General features: G+C 62.0%; 1 protein-coding gene across 2 annotated transcripts; it reads right to left on the bottom strand.

Moving 5' to 3' along the window:
• Positions 1–5,325: 5,325 nt before the first annotated feature.
• B9D1 (B9 domain containing 1) lies at positions 5,326–18,140 on the bottom strand. 2 transcript variants are annotated; one of them, XM_066264390.1, is made up of 8 exons: positions 17,993–18,135; positions 17,674–17,706; positions 16,814–16,882; positions 15,339–15,450; positions 12,102–12,198; positions 10,552–10,614; positions 7,030–7,097; positions 5,326–6,520 (listed from the first exon to the last, which is right to left on the bottom strand). In XM_066264390.1, the coding sequence occupies exons 1-8, from the start codon at positions 18,053–18,055 to the stop codon at positions 6,378–6,380; spliced, it is 648 nt and encodes a 215-aa protein (XP_066120487.1). In that variant the 5' UTR covers positions 18,056–18,135; the 3' UTR covers positions 5,326–6,377. The 2 variants fall into 2 exon arrangements, with proteins under 2 accessions (XP_066120487.1, XP_066120488.1); XM_066264391.1 differs by lacking the exon at positions 17,674–17,706 and having other exon boundaries at positions 17,993–18,140.
• Between the last annotated feature and the right edge of the window lie 251 nt (positions 18,141–18,391).

Genomic DNA, 18,391 nt, shown 5'->3' with positions numbered 1-18,391 from the left:
CTCCCGGGAGGGCGGCCCAGCAGCCCACAGCCAGCCCGGGTCAGCCTGCTGTCTTCCACAAGAGGGCTGTCCTGCCGTCCGGCGTCCACTCGCGTTCTTCCCGCCTGCCACCCAGCCGTCAGGCCAGCGCCCAGGAGCCCACTCTGACGCCAGCTTCCGTATCAGAGTGGGGCAGGTTCCGCAGGAGCAAATAAACCCCAAGTCCTCTGTGGCTGAACGCAGTTTCTCGCTCACAGAACGCCCGTGCGGGTGTTCCCAGCAGCCTCCTTGTGAGGGGCCACCCTAGACCGACACTGGCCCCGTGTCCTGGGGAAGGAGGCAGTTGGAGGGCTGCTCTGGGAGGTGGTCAGTGGGCCAGACGTCCACGTGGTGAGTGTCCTTTCAGCCACATTCTCTCAGCCGGCTAGTGACATCATCCCACCACCCACGTAGATGTGGGGAGACCAGCAGGGAAGGGCGTGGCCTGGCGACAACCCCGTCACAGCGGAGGAGGAGGGCACAGCTGGGGGGCCGAGGGCCGGGCACAGCTGGGGGGCCGAGGGCCGGGGCACAGCTGGGGGGCTCTGCTGGGGGGCCGAGGGCCGGGGCACAGCTGGGGGGCTCTGCTGGGGGGCTGAGGGCCGGGCACAGCTGGGGGGCCGAGGGCCGGGGCACAGCTGGGGGGCTCTGCTGGGGGGCCGAGGGCCGGGGCACAGCTGGGGGGCTCTGCTGGGGGGCCAAGGGCCGGGCACAGCTGGGGGGCTGAGGGCCAGGCCTTGGCTCTTCAGGCAGGTGGTCACGAGCTCACACACCGCCCGCCTCCCGGGTACCAGCACGCCCTCGGCCACCACCTCCTCGCTGGATCCTTCCGTTGCCTCGACTGGGGCGAGTGGAGGGGGCTCTCTGGGGTGACAGCACGTGCTGCCACCCGGTGGGGCCTGGGCCTGCCCCCTCAGCTCAGCATGGAGAACACGTAAGATTTATGCATTTCATCGGACGTAAGTGTTCCCTCAAAAAAACAACACTTGAAACACACATTGAACTATAGCTGATGGCAGGTGTGCTGAAGCAGTCGGTCTGAAAAGCTCTAACAACAGGATGGCTTGGCGACGGGGGAGCCGGGCAGAGGTGAAAACACCGGTAAAATGGTTAAGTGGTTGACGTGTGGGTGTTCCCGGTAAGGGTGTTTCAGCTCCTCTGTTTGTGGCCCGGCCTACGGCGTGCAGTGGACAGAGCATCGGCCTGGAGCGCCGAGGTCGCCGGTGAGAGACCCCGGGCTTCCTGCTCAGGCACATACGACATTGTAGCAAGTAGTGAACTGAAGTGCAGCAACTATGAGTTCATGCTTCTCACTTCCCTACCCTTCTCTCTGTAAAGTCAAAATCTTTATTTTTTTGTGGCAGAGACACAGAGAGAGGGGGACAGATAGGGACAGACAGGAACGAAGAGAGATGAGAGGCATCGATCATCAGTTTTTTGTTGCGACACCTTAGTTGTTCATTGATTGCTTTCTCATATGTGCCTTGACCGGGGGCCTTCAGCAGACCGAGTGACCCCTTGCTTGAGCCAGTGACCTTGGGTCCAAGCTGGTGAGCTTTGCTCAAACCAAATGAGCCTGCGCTCAAACTGGCGACCTTGGGGTCTTGAACCTGGGTCCTCCACATCCCAGTCCGACGCTCTATCCACTGTGCCACCGCCTGGTCAAGCATGTAAAGTCAAAATTTTTTTTTTTTTTTTGTATTTTTCTGAAGCTGGAAACAGGGAGAGACAGTCAGACAGACTCCCGCATGCGCCCAACCGGGATCCACCCGGCACGCCCACCAGGGGCGACGCTCTGCCCACCAGGGGGCGATGCTCTGCCCCTCCGGGGCGTCGCTCTGCCGCAACCAGAGCCACTCTAGCGCCTGGGGCAGAGGCCAAGGAGCCATCCCCAGCGCCTGGGCCATCTTTGCTCCAATGGAGCCTTGGCTGCGGGAGGGGAAGAAGAGACAGAGAGGAAGGAGGGGGAGGGGTGGAGAAGCAAATGGGTGCTTCTCCTATGTGCCCTGGCCGGGAATCGAACCCGGGTCCCCCGCACGCCAGGCCAACGCTCTACCGCTGAGCCAACCGGCCAGGGCTAAAGTCAAAATCTTTAAATAAAAAAATAGAACGGCCCTGGCCGGTTGGCTCAGTAGTAGAGCATCAGCCTGGCGTGCAGAAGTCCCGGGTTCGATTCCTGGCAGAAGAAGCGCCCGTCTGCTTCTCCACCCCCGCCCCCCCCCCCTTCCTCTCTGTCTCTCTCTTCCCCTCCCGCAGCCAAGGCTCCATTGGAGCAAAAAGTTTGCCCGGGCGCTGAGGATTGGTTTGTGACCTCTGCCTCAGGCACTAGAGTGGCTTCGATTGCAACAGAGCAACAGCCCAGATGGGCAGAGCATCGCCCCCTGGTGGGCGTGCCGGGTGGATCCCGGTTGGGCGCATGCGGGAGTCTCTCTGCCTCCCTGTTTCCAACTTCAGAAAAATACAAAAAAATAAATAAAAAAAAATAGAATGTTAAGAAATAAAAAGTAGGAGGTGAAACACAGGAGGGCTCAGCGCTCTGTTGGAGGTGCGGGCAGACCGGGCGCCTGCGGCCTGAAGTTCGCGCGTGGACCTGGCAGGTTTCTGGGCAGTGCCCGGGGAGGGGGGGCGGAGGACTCGGGCCCCGTCCACTGCGGTGGAGCGAGGCAGCACGGCAGCATGTGGGGGTCCGGGCTTCTCTGTGCACGCGTGCTCTGCTCCGTCGGCTGATGACAGGGACCCCACAGAGAGGAGCATGTGGGGAGGTGGGGGGACTGTGCAAGGGGGCGGTCTCTCACGTGAGGAGGCCTCAGGGACCACCCCGGGCCCGGAGCAGGGAAGCAAATGGGTGCTTCTCCTGTGTGCCCTGGCCGGGAATCGAACCCGGGTCCCCTGCACGCCAGGTCTGGCGTCTGGGTTGGTGGCAGGACGGTCAGGGCTCAGGTCTTGCCAATTCCCCCTGGGCACTCAGGTCTGAGGGCAGGAAGGTGACGTTTACTCAGGGAATGCCTGGGGGCTGGCGAAGGGAGTAAGGAGACCGATTGGCAGTGCTCCGAGGGCCACCTGGCTGTGGACAGAGTGGGGGCGGACCTCAGGCTGGACGCTGGCCAGGCCCTGGTCCCACGCAGATGGCCTAGGTGCCCCCAGGCCTGAGGGTGACGGGCAGCGTGTGGGCGCCGAGGGTCAGGGAGGGAGCGCACCGAGGTGGACCTGCGTGCAGCCCACGGCGAACCAGGCCGACGTCAGAGCCTGCTCACCGCCGATCGTCTGCCTTGTGAAAGCCCGGCTGACCTCAGAGCGGACCTGAGCCGTCAGAGCAGCGACTTGCCCGTGCACCACAGGAATCTTAACACGCACTACCCGAGGCTTCAGTCAGGCTCCGACTGCCTCCCCCAAGGCCAAGTAAAGAAATGACAGCGGCCAGCATAACTAGAGCCATCGGTGTGAATCAAAATCGTATCTTTTTTTGTCAGGTTGGCAAAAAAGTATACTTTTTTTGGTGTGCCACAGAATATCTTAGTAGTTTATGTGTGCTGTGTGACAAAAAAAGGTGGAAAGTCACCATGCTGGAAAACAGGCCGCCGTACTCGTCTTTCAGAATGGACGCACAGGACACCAGAAGTAGCACGTTCATTAAAAAGTAAAGAGCCTGACCAGGCGGTGGCGCAGTGGATAGAGTGTCGGACTGGGATGCCGAGGACCCAGGTTCGAGACCCTCACCAGCTTGGACCCAAGGTTGCTGGCTCGAGCAAGGGGTCACTCAGTCTGCTGAAGGCCCCTGGTCAAGGCACATATGAGAAAGCAATCAATGAACAACTAAAGTACCACAACAAAAAACTAATAATTGATGCTTCTCATCTCCCTTCCTGTCTGTCTGTGTCTGTCCGTCTGACTCTGTAAAAAAAAAAAAGTAAAGAGGGTCCATTGTTGTCCCAGTAGTTCATTCCCTTTGAAATACAGCCTAAGTGAGACCCTGGCTTTTTTTTTTGTGTGTGTGTGTGTGTGTATTTTTCTGAAGCTGGAAATGGGGAGAGACAGTCAGACAGACTCCTGCATGTGCCCGACCGGGATCCACCCGGCACGCCCACCAGGGGGCGATGCTCTGCCCATCCTGGGCGTCGCTCTGTAGCGACCAGAGCCACTCTAGCGCCTGGGGCAGAGGCCAAGGAGCCATCCCCAGTGCCTGGGCCATCTTTGCTCCAATGGAGCCTTGGCTGCGGGAGGGGAAGAGAGAGACAGAGAGGAAGGAGAGGGGGAGGGGTGGAGAAGCAGATAGGTGCTTCTCCTGTGTGCCCTGGCTGGGAATTGAACCTGGGACTCCTGCACGCCAGGCCAATGCTCTACCACTGAGCCAACCGGCCAGGGCGAGACCCTGGCTATTGTCTTTATTTACTTGTTAAGACTTTATTTATTGATTTTAGAGAGAGGGGGGGAAGAGAGAGAGAGAGGAGCAGGAAGCATCAACTCATAGTGGTTGCTTCTCATATGTGCCTTGACCAGGCAAGCCCGGGATTTTGAACTGGCAACCTCAGTTCCAGGTGGACACGGTCCACTGTGCCCCCACAGGTCAGGCTGGCTTTTTAGAATCCAGCTGAATGCTTGATTCACAGGTTTTCACCCTCTTATCACCTGACGATCGAAGAGACATTACGTCCTGAGATGACCTACAAGAACACAGCACTGTCAAGAGTCTCATTTGTGCTTCTTTAAACGACGCATTCTGACATCTGTCCCTTCCCCTCACAGAGGTCGCACAGGGCCGTGGTGTAAGCATGTACCAGAACAAGAGGCAGTTCGTCACTGTGAATTATACTAACAGGTTGTTAAACCCTCGGTCCCCTAAGCAAGGTGTGGCTGATCTGTGAGTCGTCTGCACAGGACTCCCTGCTGACCTCTTCCTCAGGGTGGCCCTGCTCAGGAGAGCAAGGCTCTGGAGGAACCCGGCCCCTGCAAGTGACCGGCAGGCTCCCAGTCTGAACTGAGCAGCACACCATGGAGGGCACTTTCCTAGGCACACAGAAGAGAAAACTGAGTTTAGTTTCCTGTTATCCTTGAAATAAATGTGCAGCCCTCTTTGAAAAAGAAAAGAAAGGAAAAAAGGAAGAAGGTACCCAAACACCCAAAGGACTGGGCTCTCAGCTGGGCTGACGGGAGGGGCCGGGCGGTGGTCAGAGGACCTCGAGGGGACGGCCGTCAGGGCGGCGACCACGGGAGGAGAGCTGCACACAGGGAGGGGGGGAGGGAGGGACACTGGGTGACACTCGAGGCAGTGCCGTCAGTGGTGACGAGAAGCAGGGTCTGACCACGGGCAGCTGCTGAGGGTCCGTTTATTGCAAGACAGGAGGATGAGGAAGAAGCCCAGGCGTGGGAAGGACTGTCCTCATGGTCAGTGGTGTTGCCATGGACGAGTCCCCAGAGGGAAGAAGGCCGTCTGGTCTTCAGTGAACATCCGAGTGTGGTCTGATGGCCTGCGTGTCGGAGCCGGGTGGGGAGCAAGGACAAACCCCACTTCTGAGCACGGTGGACGTGTGGGAGCCCCAGAGGCGTGCAGGGACAGTGGGGTTCAGTGCGGCCCCATGATGGAGCGCCCTCCCGGTCAGGCGGGCGGATTCTGCTGGCTCTCAGCTCCAGCCTGCGGCGAGCTGAGCGGGTGGGGGAAGCCCCCAGCAGCTCCTTGTGCTGCTGGGAGAGCCAAGAGGGCAGGCAGAGGCCTCCCCATGGTCGTGTGGTGCAGGCTGGGTGGCAGCTGGGTGGTGTGCCAGGGTGGGGCCGGGGATCCCCAGGCAGCAGGCGGGCGGCCAGGAGCCTGGGGTGGGCACTTTGTGGGGCGGGAGCTGGGAAAAGACTGGGCACACTGCCCCGCCCGGAGGGTCTGCCTGGGGCTCTGGGTGGCGGGGGCCCAGGGTGTGCACGGGGAGAGGGTGAGAAGGCCTGGCCTTGGGCTAAGGGCTGGTGAGCTGCTGCCCGGGGACCTGGGCCACCTCAGCTCAGAGCGCGGTGTGTGTGGCGAGGCTGGCCCCCCGCCCCCGCCATGGATGTGCCAGAAAGCCGGAGCCCCAGGGACTCGTCTGTGCAGGTGGGGGCAGGCCGGGGGCCTCCAGACACCTCCTGCTAGCAGGCTGGTGGTCATGGAGCATGGCTGGGTGACAAGTGCTTCCATCCCCAGAGTGCTGGGGACAGCAGTGCATAAGGGCCGGCCCTGACCTGCTACCTGGGGGAGGCACAGCGATGGCCTGGGCTCTGTGACAAAGCGACGATTCATGTATCTTACAGAGATACCGCCCTCCCTACTGCGTACCGGGCAGCAGAGGCCAGGTGGCTGGCTGGCTCTGGGCGCCGTGGGGAGCTGCTCGGCCTGTCCCTCACTGGGGGAGCCCCTGGGGCAGGCTGGGCCCCACGACACCCTGTGTGTCCGAAGGCCCCGTGTCGTAGCCCAGCTTCCTCAGGTCCTTGGTCACCACATTGAAGAGGAGAGTGACGAATCCTTGGGAGCGGACGCGGGTCACTGGGGAAAGAAGGGGCATTAGCTGGGCAGTGCAGTCAGAGCCAGGGGGACGCGGGTCACTGGGGAAAGAAGGGGCGTCAGCTGGGCATGCAGTCAGAGCCAGGGGGACGCGGGTCACTGGGGAAAGAAGGGGCATTAGCTGGGCAGTGCAGTCAGAGCCAGGGGGACGCGGGTCACTGGGGAAAGAAGGGGCGTCAGCCGGGCGTGCAGACAGAGCCAGGGGGACGCGGGTCACTGGGGAAAGAAGGGGCGTCAGCCGGGCGTGCAGACAGAGCCAGGGGGACGCGGGTCACTGGGGAAAGAAGGGGCGTCAGCCGGGCGTGCAGACAGGGCCAGGGGCCCTGGGAATCTGTCTCAGCCTGCCCCCCCCCCCCCCCCCCCCGCACAGGAGGACAAGGTCCTGGGACTGCTCCTGCAGCACCTACCCTGTCTCCCCAGGGGTCCACTCAGTCCCTCAGGCTCCAGCCTGCCCATGGGGGGACGGGTGGGCTTCGGGGGTCAAGCCTTACCTTCCCGACCTTCGCCCTGGGCCACCACCTTGGGGTCTGTGTACTCAGGCCGCCGGCCCATGAACCAGCTGGGAAGACAGAGCACCAGGTGAGCGAGGCCACGGCCGGGTCCTCACAGACACTACGTGTGGGCGGAAGCCCCCCCCCCCCAGCCGGTCTGAAAGGCGAGGCCAGGGGCCACAGAGGTGGTGCTGGGAGCCTGCGGGCTCTGCAGCTCCTTCCGCACAGGAGGCAGCTCTCTGCGGGCCCACTGGTCTGACTCACCGGGGACAGGCGCTGAGGGAGACGGGGGCGGAGTGGGGGTGCCCATCCTGAACCCAGGCGAAGGACCCGGAAGGTGATGGCAGCGGAGGTGGGGGCGGGGCCTGGGGCACGTGTGACCCCCCCACAAGCCTCCCCAGGGAGAAGGGCCCCATCCCAGAGTCTGGCAGAAAGGACCACATCTGGGCTTCCCACTGTGCTTAGTGTGGGATCCAGGACAAGCCACGCCCCATCTCTGAACCCTAATATTCTCAGTAGTAATAGAGAGAAGACCTACCCCCCCACGGGGCCCTGAGGTGAAGGTAGTGAGTCAAGTGCCACAGAAAACACGAACCTTATGCCTGTGATTCCAGCTGTGCCAACACCACCACTAACTCAGTCGCTCTGACAGCCCGCTGTCCTACCCGCCCCCCAGGAGCCACAGAGGCTCAGAGGAGGCCAGAGACTCGCCCGCGGCCACCAGGGGGGCACCGGAGCTGGGCGTGACTGGGGCCTCCACGCTGCCCCGCCCTCTGGGCTCCAGACCTGCCGGAGCCGGGCACTGATCACGGGCAACACGGGCGTCTGAGGAGCCTCGGGCTCCCGGGTGGAAGGAGTGAGGCACCCTGAGCCTCAGGACAGGTCAGCTTCCAACCCCTCCCAGGAGAGTGGTGACCTGCAGGCTGGGTGGATCCCTCCAGCCAGCCCACTCTGATATCTGGACGGCAGCGGGGCCCACCTGTCTGACCCATTGCTGGACGCTGGAGAACTGCTCACTTAGTCTGCAGGCTGCATGGAGATGCAGTGAGAGGCTCGTGGACTCCCAGCCCCAAGGAAGGGGACACGGAGGGAGACAGGGGGCCCGGGCTCCAGGCTGGGCTGGGTGGGTGAGTCCCTGCATCTCTGTGCCTCAGTCTCTCCATCTGAGGAGTGGGGCTCTAACAGCACCCACCTCACAGGCGGCTGAGGCAGAGAAGCAGCCCCCAGGGGCCTGGCACAACCCAGGTGTGAAGACACAGGCTGATCATGTCGCTGTGTCTCCCCCAAGGTAAGGAGGGCCGTCTGCTTGTGGAGGGCTAGTAGGAGGCACACGGCCCGAGGACAGGCCAGGCAAGGGCACACAGCAGGGACGGACCAGGAAAGGGCACATGGCCCGGGGACAGACCAGGCAAGGGCACACAGCAGGGACAGACCAGGCAAGGGCACACAGCAGGGACGGACCAGGCAAGGGCACATGGCCCGGGGACGGACCAGGCAAGGGCACACAGCAGGGACGGACCCAGCCGGCTGGGGGAACTGAGGCAGGGAGAGGTGCAATGGGGGAGACGGCACGAGGTCAGCGGGGCCAGGGGACATGGGGGGGCCTGGGAGCCTCTGGCTGAGGTTGACCCTAACTGCAGAGATGTGCCCGAGTAGTTTCTAAGGCTGTGCTTAGGAACTCCTCTTTCGCTGCTATATGGAGACCAGGTTGGAGGTACCGTTACAGGCTGAACAATGGCCCCCAAGATGTCAGGTCTCAGTCCCTGGAACCTGTGAATGTGACCTTATTTGGAAAAAAAGGGTCTCTGCTTATGTGATTAAGTTGAGGATCTTAACACGGGAAGATTATCCTGGCTTTTCCAGGTAGACCTTAAATGCCATCAGAAATGTCCCCATGAGAGGGAGATCTGATACACACAGGCCATGTGACCAGAGGCAGGAATAGGAGTGACAGCCATGAGCCAAGAAGGCCGCAGACTAGAAGGATTCTGCCTGGGGCCCAGAGGGAGAAGGGTGTGCGGCCGGCCACACCCTGACCGCAGCCCTCGAGTTTGTGGTAACCCACACAGCAGCCACCGAGAGCCCCTGCAGAGGGCCGGGGGCCTCCCGCACCGAGGCCTCGGCGAAGGCCTCGCACGCTCTGTACACTGAAAGCTCCGACTTTGGCAGCAGAACCTTTCCTCGGTCAGACCTCAGGCGCAAGCCCAGCCCTTCCCTCGGAGCTGTGGGCGGGCAGCACACAGACCCCTGGCCAGATGGCCACACGGACTCTCCCAGCCCTTCCCTCGGAGCTGTGGGCGGGCAGCACACAGACCCCTGGCCAGATGGCCACACGGACTCTCCCAGCCCTTCCCTCGGAGCTGTGGGCGGGCAGCTCACAGACCCCTGGCCAGATAGCCACACAGACTCTCCCAGCCCTTAGCCCCCCCTGCGCCAAGGCTGGCACGGCTGGGCACTGCCCTCTGCTTCCCCGACAACCCTGTGGGGTGCGTGGTCCCTCCGGCTGACACTGACCCTGGCATCTGGCCCTTCCCGTCACAGCGGCCTCCAGAGGGGCTTCCAGTGCCCCTTCTTCCCTCCCCAGGCCTCGGAACCTGGTGAGGCTTCCTGGGTACAGGCCCAGCGCTGCCCCTCTGCCCCGGCCTCTCCCTGGTCCTGGCCAGGCCTGCAGGGTCCGCTTGCCAGCTGCCGCCCCAGAACCACATGCACCCCTTGTCCCAGCTGTGAACAGAGGGTCCAGGCCTGTTCCTGGCTGACCTATTGGGGGTGGCGGTGGCCTGAGCTGAGCTCGGCGGATGGAGGCTTCTGGTTCCATCCCTGGTCAGTTGTTGGGGCCAGCCGGCCCGCCCACTGCAGTTTGGATGCGGTGGGGCAGCAGCCTGAGGCCCAGTCGTCCTGTCCCCTGGTCACAGCACTCCCTGTGGGCCATATCCAGATCCCCCGCCTGCCCCCCCTGAGTGCCCCACCCCGTCCCCCTCGTTGGCCATCCAGGCCACAGCCAGCCCCTGGCCGCTGCTAGCAGGCCAGTTTGTGGCCTCCTGAGAGCCTTGCACGTGCTGTCCTGTGCCTGGAACGTCCTTCCGGATCTCCCGCACGGCCCACCGTAGCCCTGGCCTCTGCTCAGACCACCCCCACGGAGCTCCCCAGGAGGGAGGCGTTGAGCACTGACCAATGGGTGCTGCCTACTCAGTTACTAGGGCCCTGTTAGGTCATCTGGCTCTGACCGCTGTGTCTCCTTACGCCCGACCGTGGTCACGTCACGTCACGTCACAAGCGTTTGCCCGTCTGACACCGTGTCCTCTGTTCCCACACAAAGACCTTCGACAGCACCGAGTAAAACTGCTCGGCCTCGTGCTGCTGGAGCAGTGGCCTCGGCAACCCCACAGAACTCGTTGCCATCTGTCCCCAGTGAAGACCTGGCAAGGTGACCTGGCACAAGTGAGGGGTGAGTGTGACGTCCCTCTCTCCACCCTGACCACCTAGGTCAGGAGGAGGGGACAGGGTGGTGTGTAGAAAACATACCTTGTAAACTTTTGCAGCATGGATGTAGATTCTGGGACAAACATGGGGATGGTCCTCTTGTGCCTGAAACAGATGTTTTCACAGACAGATGTGCTGAGGGACAGGAAAGGACTGAGCCTGCAGTGGGCAGTGAGCAGCAGCAGGCCCCGCGGTGCCCGCGGGAGCCCAGGCTGACCATCCAGCCCGCGCTGGCTGCGTCGTGGCCTGGGCGTGGCACTCAGCACCGGGAGGGCGCGGGGGGGGGGGGGGGGGCACGGCGGACCTCAGTCGGGAGGACGGGGGGGGGGCACGGCGGACCTCAGTCGGGAGGACGGGGGGGGGGCACGGCGGACCTCAGTCGGGAGGACGGGGGGGGGGCACGGCGGACCTCAGTCGGGAGGACGCGGGGGGGGGCACGGCGGACCTCAGTCGGGAGGACGGGGGGGGGCACGGCGGACCTCAGTCGGGAGGACGGGGGGGGGGGCACGGCGGACCTCAGCGCCGGGAGGACCCGGGGGGGGGCACGGCGGACCTCAGCGCCGGGAGGACGGGGGGGGGGGGCACGGCGGACCTCAGCGCCGGGAGGACCCGGGGGGGGGGGGGCACGGCGGACCTCAGCGCCGGGAGGACGGGGGGGGGGGGGGCACGGCGGACCTCAGCGCCGGGAGGGCGCGGGGGCACAGTGGACCCGGCCCAGCGTGTAGAGCTTGGTCGCATGAGGGTTTTGTTTCTTTTAAGGGGTTGGAAGGAGGTTAGGGTTACAAACCTCGAACCCGAGGCCTCGGGGGCCCCCCCCTCCCGTACCCTTGTCTGTCTCTGAGTGTGCAAATGCTCGGCCCAGCCTGGACGCCCTGCCTCCGGGAAGCCCCCCGACAGACCCTGGACTTTGCCCGCGGTCACCCGCCCACTCCAGTCCCGTCCTCAGTGCCCGAGGCCCTGTCCCTCCGCCCTCTACCTGCCGCCCCTTCACTGCCCCCCACCCCGTGGCATCTTGCGCTGTCTTAACAACAGTACTCAGAGCACTCAGCACACCCCATTCCTCCTGTCCCTCTGCTTCTCCGCATGAATTCCGTCCTCTGAGGCCCGCTGACCTCGGCCCTCCTGTGCCACAGATGCCCCGTCAAGTGTGCCTCTCCATCACGTCTGCGACTCGGGCGCCGAGGGCAGAGCATGCAGTCACACATGTGTCTGAGACACCTGTGTCCTCTGGTGCCAGTAGGGCCGGGCACAGAAGGGGCACTGGTGAGGGGTCTGCAGGACACTGAGGGAGGAGAGAGCTCCGGGAGTGGCTGTCTGAACCCCGGACCCTGACTGCCCAGGCCCGTGCAGGGGACCCAGGCCCCTCAGGACGCCCCAGCACCCCTCCCACCTCATGGGGTTTGGGCGGCAGCACGAACCTCACCCACTTGGCTCTCCTTACAGAGGTGGGCTGTGCCCCCACCAGCGGACTTGAAATGCCCAGGCTCCTGGTGCCCAGCCCATCCTCAGCCTAGAGGTGAAGTCCATCCCAGGAGAGGCCCTGCTGAGGATGCCCAGGTCCCTGAGCAGAGCAGGTGACAGCGAGGACATACCTGCCAGGCGAGAAGGGCACGTGCGCCGCCCCGTAGCCCCGGACCACGTCGTTCCCAAACACGTCCGGTCCGTACACGCTGAGCACCATCTGCGGCCCTGAGGAAGCCAAGGCGGGGTCAGCGCTGGGAAACGGGGAAGGCGGGGTCAGCGCTGGGAAACGGGGAAGGCGGAGGGCAGAGCAGCGAGGAGGGTGCTCAGCAGCCCAAGGGCAGGGCCCTGACAGAGAGCAGCTGTGGACAAGGGACCCCTTCTGCACCCCAGGATGCAGGGAAGTGGGGCGGGGGGCGGGGGAACCAGAACCGGCTGGCCAAGCCCCTTGCTTGGCCCAGATGTCTGGGAGTCACAGAGCCCGGGTTCTGCCCCAGTTCTGTCAGACACAGAAGCGTCTCCAGAGGGCCCTACTCCAGGTGTGGGACCCGCTGAGAACGGGGCCAAGGGCCTGCTCTGGGGGCTTCCTCTCTGATGAAAGGCGTCAGACTCGAGCGTGGAACACGTGGCTTCTAGGCCAGAGGGGCTGGTTTTGAAATGTCCATGGGAGAGGTCAGAGACAGAGACAGAGAGAGAGAGAGAGAGAGAGAGCGCCTTCCAGGCACCGTCCTTTAATATGCTAACAATTCCACCTGTTCCCTGTTCACAAGGCACCTCTGGTCCTTTCGTCTCTGTCCATCTGTCCGTCCCTTGGGTGCTGGGGAGATCACTGCTCCAGGTGACAGGTGGGGCAGTGAGGCCCTGACCCTGCAGCCGCCAGCCCAGGCACCCCAACGACCTCACCCCTGTCCCCGTTCCGTCTCTCAGATGCTTGCACTGGGGCCTGAGGCGGACGAAGAGCTCGGTGAGTGCTCGGGAAGGCCTGTGCCCTTTCTGTCACGCTGCTCCAAAGGTGAGGGCCACCGCTCTGAATTTTACGAGACCAGTCCTTGAAGGTGTCACTGCCAGAGAATGCGTCCCGAACAAAGGGGTACTTCGGTTCCACCTCCTCCTGTGAACTTCACATAAGTGAAATCACACAGTATGTCTATTTTTGTATTCAGCTTTAATTCGACACGTTTGTGAGATTCATCCACGTTGTTTCACACAGCGCTTTGCCGCGTCCAGCCTCTGGACCGACCACGCAGGCCTGGCTTCCTCTTGCGCTGACGGACACACGGGTGGTCTCCCTGTCGGGGCTCTCGTGGATGGTGAGGCCAGGAACACACTGCTCCTCCTGCACAAGCTCGTCACACATGTGCACACGTTCCTGCTGGGCACGTACCCAAGAAGGGAACTACTCAGGGCACACGTGTTCGGTCTTAGAGGATGCCAAGCTGCTTTCCAAAGCGGTCGCACCCCCCTCCGTTCCTCCAGGTCTTCACAAAGGCTTGTTCTTCTCAGTTTCATTCGAGTTATTCTGGGGGGCGAACAGGGTGCTCACTTTCATTGGTGTTTTCCTTGACTATAATTTAGTAATTGTTCTTATTAAAATTAGTGGAGCCTCAGCTGGACAGCTCGGCTGCTCAGAGCACCGTTTCAGGATGCAGAGGTGGCCGGTTCGAACCCCAGTCAGGGCACACACAGGAACAGAACAGTGTTTCTGTCTTTCTCTCTCTAAAAATCAATAAATTTAAAAACCAAAGTAAGTTGAGAGAGTGTCCCGTCCCTTTCTCTGCAGGCCAGTCTGTCTCATGGATCTGCAGTGCGTGTGACTTGTCACTTGCCTTGTCATCCTCGACGTCGTGGTGAGCGGAAGCCCTTCCCTGTGACAGGGAAACTCATGGACGTTTCTCTTTACAATGTTTTCTTTTCCCCTGACCGCACAGCTCCCGTGTCCCAGGCTGTCTTCCTGAAGCCTTTTGCTTCTCATGCTTCCATGGATACGCCCATCTGGGGCAGAGTTCTGTCTGTGTGACATGGAGGGTCAGTTTTCATCTTTACCCTGGGCACGCCCCGTTGTCCCAGCTCCATGTACCAAAAAGACTCTCAGACACACACTCTCCCCTGAGATTTGGCCGTGCCCCCTGCTCGTGAGGTCAGATGTCCACACGGCGTGGGTCTGGGGCTCTCCATGGGTTTGTCTGTCTTTGTGCCAAAATGACTGTCTTAGTCACCGCGCTTTATGACGACAGCTTGAAAAGTGGTGGAACAAGTCAGAGTCCAACCCCGTCCAGAGCTCTGACGCCTCGCCTTGTGCCCCGACACCAGAGGGGCCGTCAAAGCCTGCACCCCCCTCCGTAGTCTCCTCTGTGGACTGGTTTCCTCCCAGGTTTTGACCTGGTTAAGGCACTGCTTTGCTGTCTGTCTGACGCCTTCCTGTACTTGTTCTCTTGTCTTTGCCTGTTAGTGTTTTATGGGCCTCTCCCGACTGTCCTCACTCAGCAAGAGCATGTTGGTCATGCTCTAGCCCCGTTCCAGGAAGACTGTGGAGGTGTCTTGCCCAGGGAGGGTGAGGGCAGGACAGGAAGCCCTACACGGGACTACCCGGTGAACCTGGGCCTGCTCACGTGCAGCAGAAAGGTCTGAACTATGAGATCAGATGATCATGAAATCAGATCCGTGCTCAGCAAAGAGGTGTGAGGCGAAGGCAAGTGACATCCGTTTTGAGTCTGTTTCCTGATGTAGGAAAAGAAACGGGGGTCATCTACCCACCAGACAGGACTCGGGAGCTCAAACAGTCCGCATAGGGAACGCACTCATAGCCTTAGGGAGCTGCCCAGGCTTTACACACAGTAGTGCTTACTAAGTTCAAGTGAAAAGTAACCACCAGACAAGGAGAAAGTAACCACAACCAAGGAAGCCTTCTGGGAGGGTCAGAGGGAGGATGTGGGAAGGTCCCCGGGGCAGGGGCCCGGCCTGAGGCACAGCCGGGAGGCGGGCGCTGGGCTGTGCACGGGAGCAGCAAGGGTCCGGGTGTGATGGCGAGCTGAGGGACATCAGAGTCAGCTCTCCAGGTCACTGCAGCCCTGGACACCGGGCTCTGCCCTTCACAGGTGTGGAGCTATCCAAGGCTTCAGGCCGGAGCTTCGCCGGATTCACTCTGACCTCCCACAATGGCAGCTGCACAGCATGGAGATGAACCGGGGTGGGAGGAAGGAACGGGGGAGATGCCATCTGGCAGGAGCACGCCGCAAGGCTGGCACAAGGGCCCAGGTGACGGGCACTGAAGATCTGCGTGTGCCCGGTGCTGGGCAGGATGAGGCTGAGACTGCCCTGGGTGCCGCCCACGGCTCCTCTCCGTGCCCGCGGGGCCCGTGCGGACTCACAGCCAAAAGGGTTGGTGCTCTTGAAGGTGACATCGATGGGGAAGTTCCACACCAGCGCCTGCCGCACGTCTTGGCTCTTAGATGTAATCTGCGAGATGCCCTCCTCCAGACCCTGCAAGGACAAGGACACTGACAGCTAGTGTCCCAGCTCTGGGCAGTCCTTCTTTCCCCTACCTGGGCAGGTCATTGGGAGGGCTGGTTTCCTCCCCTGCCTTCTGCCCAAACACTAACTTCCAGACAAAGGGAACTGAGGCTAGAGCAGCTCCTAGGTCTCTTAATGTTGCATTTCATGACAGATCGGCACCTCCAAAGGCCAACCTCACCCGTGTGGGAGCCCTTGTCCCCCCTGCCTTGCTGAAGGAGACTGCCCTAGGGGGGCATCGCCCTCTCCTGTGGCACCAGTTCACCCAGCTCCTCCCCATCGGCACACACATGTGTGTCATGTTCTCTGGCACCAACAAGACTTGCTTGACTCTCCTCCTCCCTCCACATCCACCATCCACCCATGCTTGCTCCCCTTTACAACAAAGCTCCTTGAAGGAGTGGCCCGTATTCACCAGCTCCTGTTCCTTCCTTTTCTTCCATGAACCCACTCCAGTCTGACTACAGGCCCCCACTCTGCCAAAGCATCTTTGTAAACACCAGTGACCCCAACATCTCTGGTTACGTCTCTGCCCTCGTTCTCTGTGGCCCACTCGCAGCGTCCGAGAGCTAACCAGGTCCTGAAATCTTTCCTCCACTGGGTTTCGGGGGCCCCACATGCCTTGGTGCCCCTCCTCCTCCTCCTCTCCCTCTCCTTCTCCTCCCGGGGGCTGCTCCTGCCCCACAGCTCTTCCGCACCCCCCCGTCCTGCAGGGGTGTCTGTGGCTCAGTCTTTGGATGCTTCCTTCATCCGCCCTGGACATCTCACTGGTCTCCGGGCTTTCGATGTGGTCTGCATGTTGAGGGCTCCTACACTGGTCATCTGCAGCCTGGTCCTTGCCTCTGAGCTCCAGATCAGCACTGCCCCACCCCCGCGGCCCACTCCACATCTCCATCTGGGTGTCTCGTGGGGCCCTGAACACACGCCAGGCCACGTACTGGGGAGCTCTCCCAGATCCTCGGGAAGTCCTGGGGGGAGAACTCCCGAGTCCTCCCCACAGGCTGAGAGGTCACCCAGGAGAGAGCTGGCCCAGAACGTCTACCACCCAGCCCCTTCCAGGCTGGTGTTCTGGGGCCTGTCGGCACTGCCTACCCGTTCGATGCCACACGCGAGCTCCCGGCACTGGGTATGTGTGTGAGTGAGCCCAATGCTGTTTGCATTCTCACTCCCAACTCGCCCAGGAGAAAATTCGTTTTAGGTCACCCCTAAACGCAGTGTCTACCTTTTAAATGGTTCTGAACTAGGGGTGGGGGAGGGAAAGGGGCATGTTCGACACCTTCAGAAACGCCAAGTCACGAGGGCTGTAAGGCAGGGGCCCAAGAGTCCAGCTTACCGCTGTGGGAACCCAGTCGTGGCCGTACACAAAGCAGTACTTGCAGTAGAGGTCGTCGTACTCAGGAAACTAGGGGAACAAATACACACAGTTCTGTTGACAGGAACTCAGGCGGAGGCCACCGTGTTGGCTAGACAGGTACAGTCAACAGTAATCCTGAACTTGAGACACCCGGGCTGGGATGAGAGAGGCAGCCGCAAGGTGAACACAGAGTTCAGCGCTGGGGCTCGAGATGTGGGAGCCCAAGGGAGCTGCTGCCGCCCCTGGGCCTTTGCTCAACCTCTACCTTCTGTCCGACACGCCCTTCCCTTTCCTTCATCTGGCAAACTCCTGCTCATCCTTCAAAACTTACCCTGCAGGGAGGCTGCCCTAACTTACAGGCTGTCTCATAGGCCACCTCCTGGCTCTTCCGTCCCTGGTGCCTCCCTCCGTTCGCCCGTGTTTATTCCTGTTAACCCCATTAGACTGTGAGCAAGAAACAGGCTTAACGCCTGTGTCCCCAGCACCTGACAACAGGCATGGGCCTAGAGGCGATCTGAGGACACCCGGTGAGAAACTGAAAAAACCTGAGAACCCAGGGTGCTACAGGGACAGAGCATATGCACGGCGTTAAGCTGGAGGCCTGGCGGCTGGAAGTGGCCCGGGAGCAGAAGGGTGGGCAGAGTGGGAGTCGCGAGGGTGCTTCCAATGTAGACACACAGGACCCACACCCAGCGGAGAGCCTCCAAGCAGCCTGAAAGGGCAGTGGGGCCAAGCCTTGGCGTCGCAAGGATCAGGGTTCCAATCCCAGCGTTGCCACTTCCTTTGGGCAGCTTTTCCCATCTGTGAGACGGGGATGCTCGTACGATGGACATACGCACCGGGCTGCGGTGAGGACCGAATGAGATGAGCACCTGGTGACCACACAAACAGAAACACGCGGATCTCACGAGGTGTCAGGGGTGCAGGGGGGACGGAGAGGAGCGCCCCCTTGCGCCCGCCGGGACGCGACCACCCTTGGGTCCGATGAACCGAATCGTCTCCATTCTAAGTTGAAGGGTCTGAGGGCTCGGAGCGCGGGGCCCTCGCGGACGCCTCGGGCGCCATCCCTAGAGGACCAAGCCCAGCAGCCGGGTCCGGGGACCTCGAGGGTGATCTCGGCCCCAGCTCGGTCTCTCGCCGTGTCCCACACCCACTCACCTGGGCGCTCTCCACCTGCCCGTGGACCATGAGCAGGAAGACGCTGGGGTCCGCGGCCGCCATGGCAAGGATTCGGGGACACCGCCACCGCCTCGCCACACCACCAGGCTGCGCGCGCAGCCGCTGAGAGGCGCCCAGTTGCTCTGGAAACACGGGGCGGCGCGCGGGACACACTTCTCGGAAAGCGGGACCTGGGCGCAGGCGCGTGCGCGTGGGCGGCAGTGCGCAGGCGCAACCAGCGGGTTCGTCCTCGACGCAGAGGCTGGGCGAGTGGACGCGAGGCCTGGAGCCCGAGGGGTACAGACCGCCCTCGGCCAGCAGTGGGCGCTGTGGCGCCGTCGCGTGGGCGGCGGTGGGCGGGGCCTGCGGGCCGCGGGTCTGGGCGCGTCCGACCTAAGG

Source organism: Saccopteryx bilineata, chromosome 2, assembly GCF_036850765.1.
Source record: "Saccopteryx bilineata isolate mSacBil1 chromosome 2, mSacBil1_pri_phased_curated, whole genome shotgun sequence".
Classification (NCBI taxonomy): domain Eukaryota; kingdom Metazoa; phylum Chordata; class Mammalia; order Chiroptera; family Emballonuridae; genus Saccopteryx; species Saccopteryx bilineata.
The sequence above is the reverse complement of the archived record's forward strand: the minus strand, read 5'-3'. Positions and strand labels throughout refer to the sequence as shown.

What these genes read in the sequence shown, in the direction of transcription:
- B9D1 (XM_066264390.1), bottom strand. Translation starts at nt 18,055, where the DNA reads ATGGCGGCCGCGGACCCCAGCGTCTTCCTGCTCATGGTCCACGGGCAG. An exon ending in GTGCCCTTCTCGCCTGGCAG is followed by an intron (nt 10,615 to 12,101) that starts GTATGTCCTCGC and finishes CATCTGTTTCAG; the next exon opens with GCACAAGAGGACCATCCCCA. An exon ending in CCAGGGCGAAGGTCGGGAAG is followed by an intron (nt 6,521 to 7,029) that starts GTAAGGCTTGAC and finishes TTCTTTCCCCAG; the next exon opens with TGACCCGCGTCCGCTCCCAA.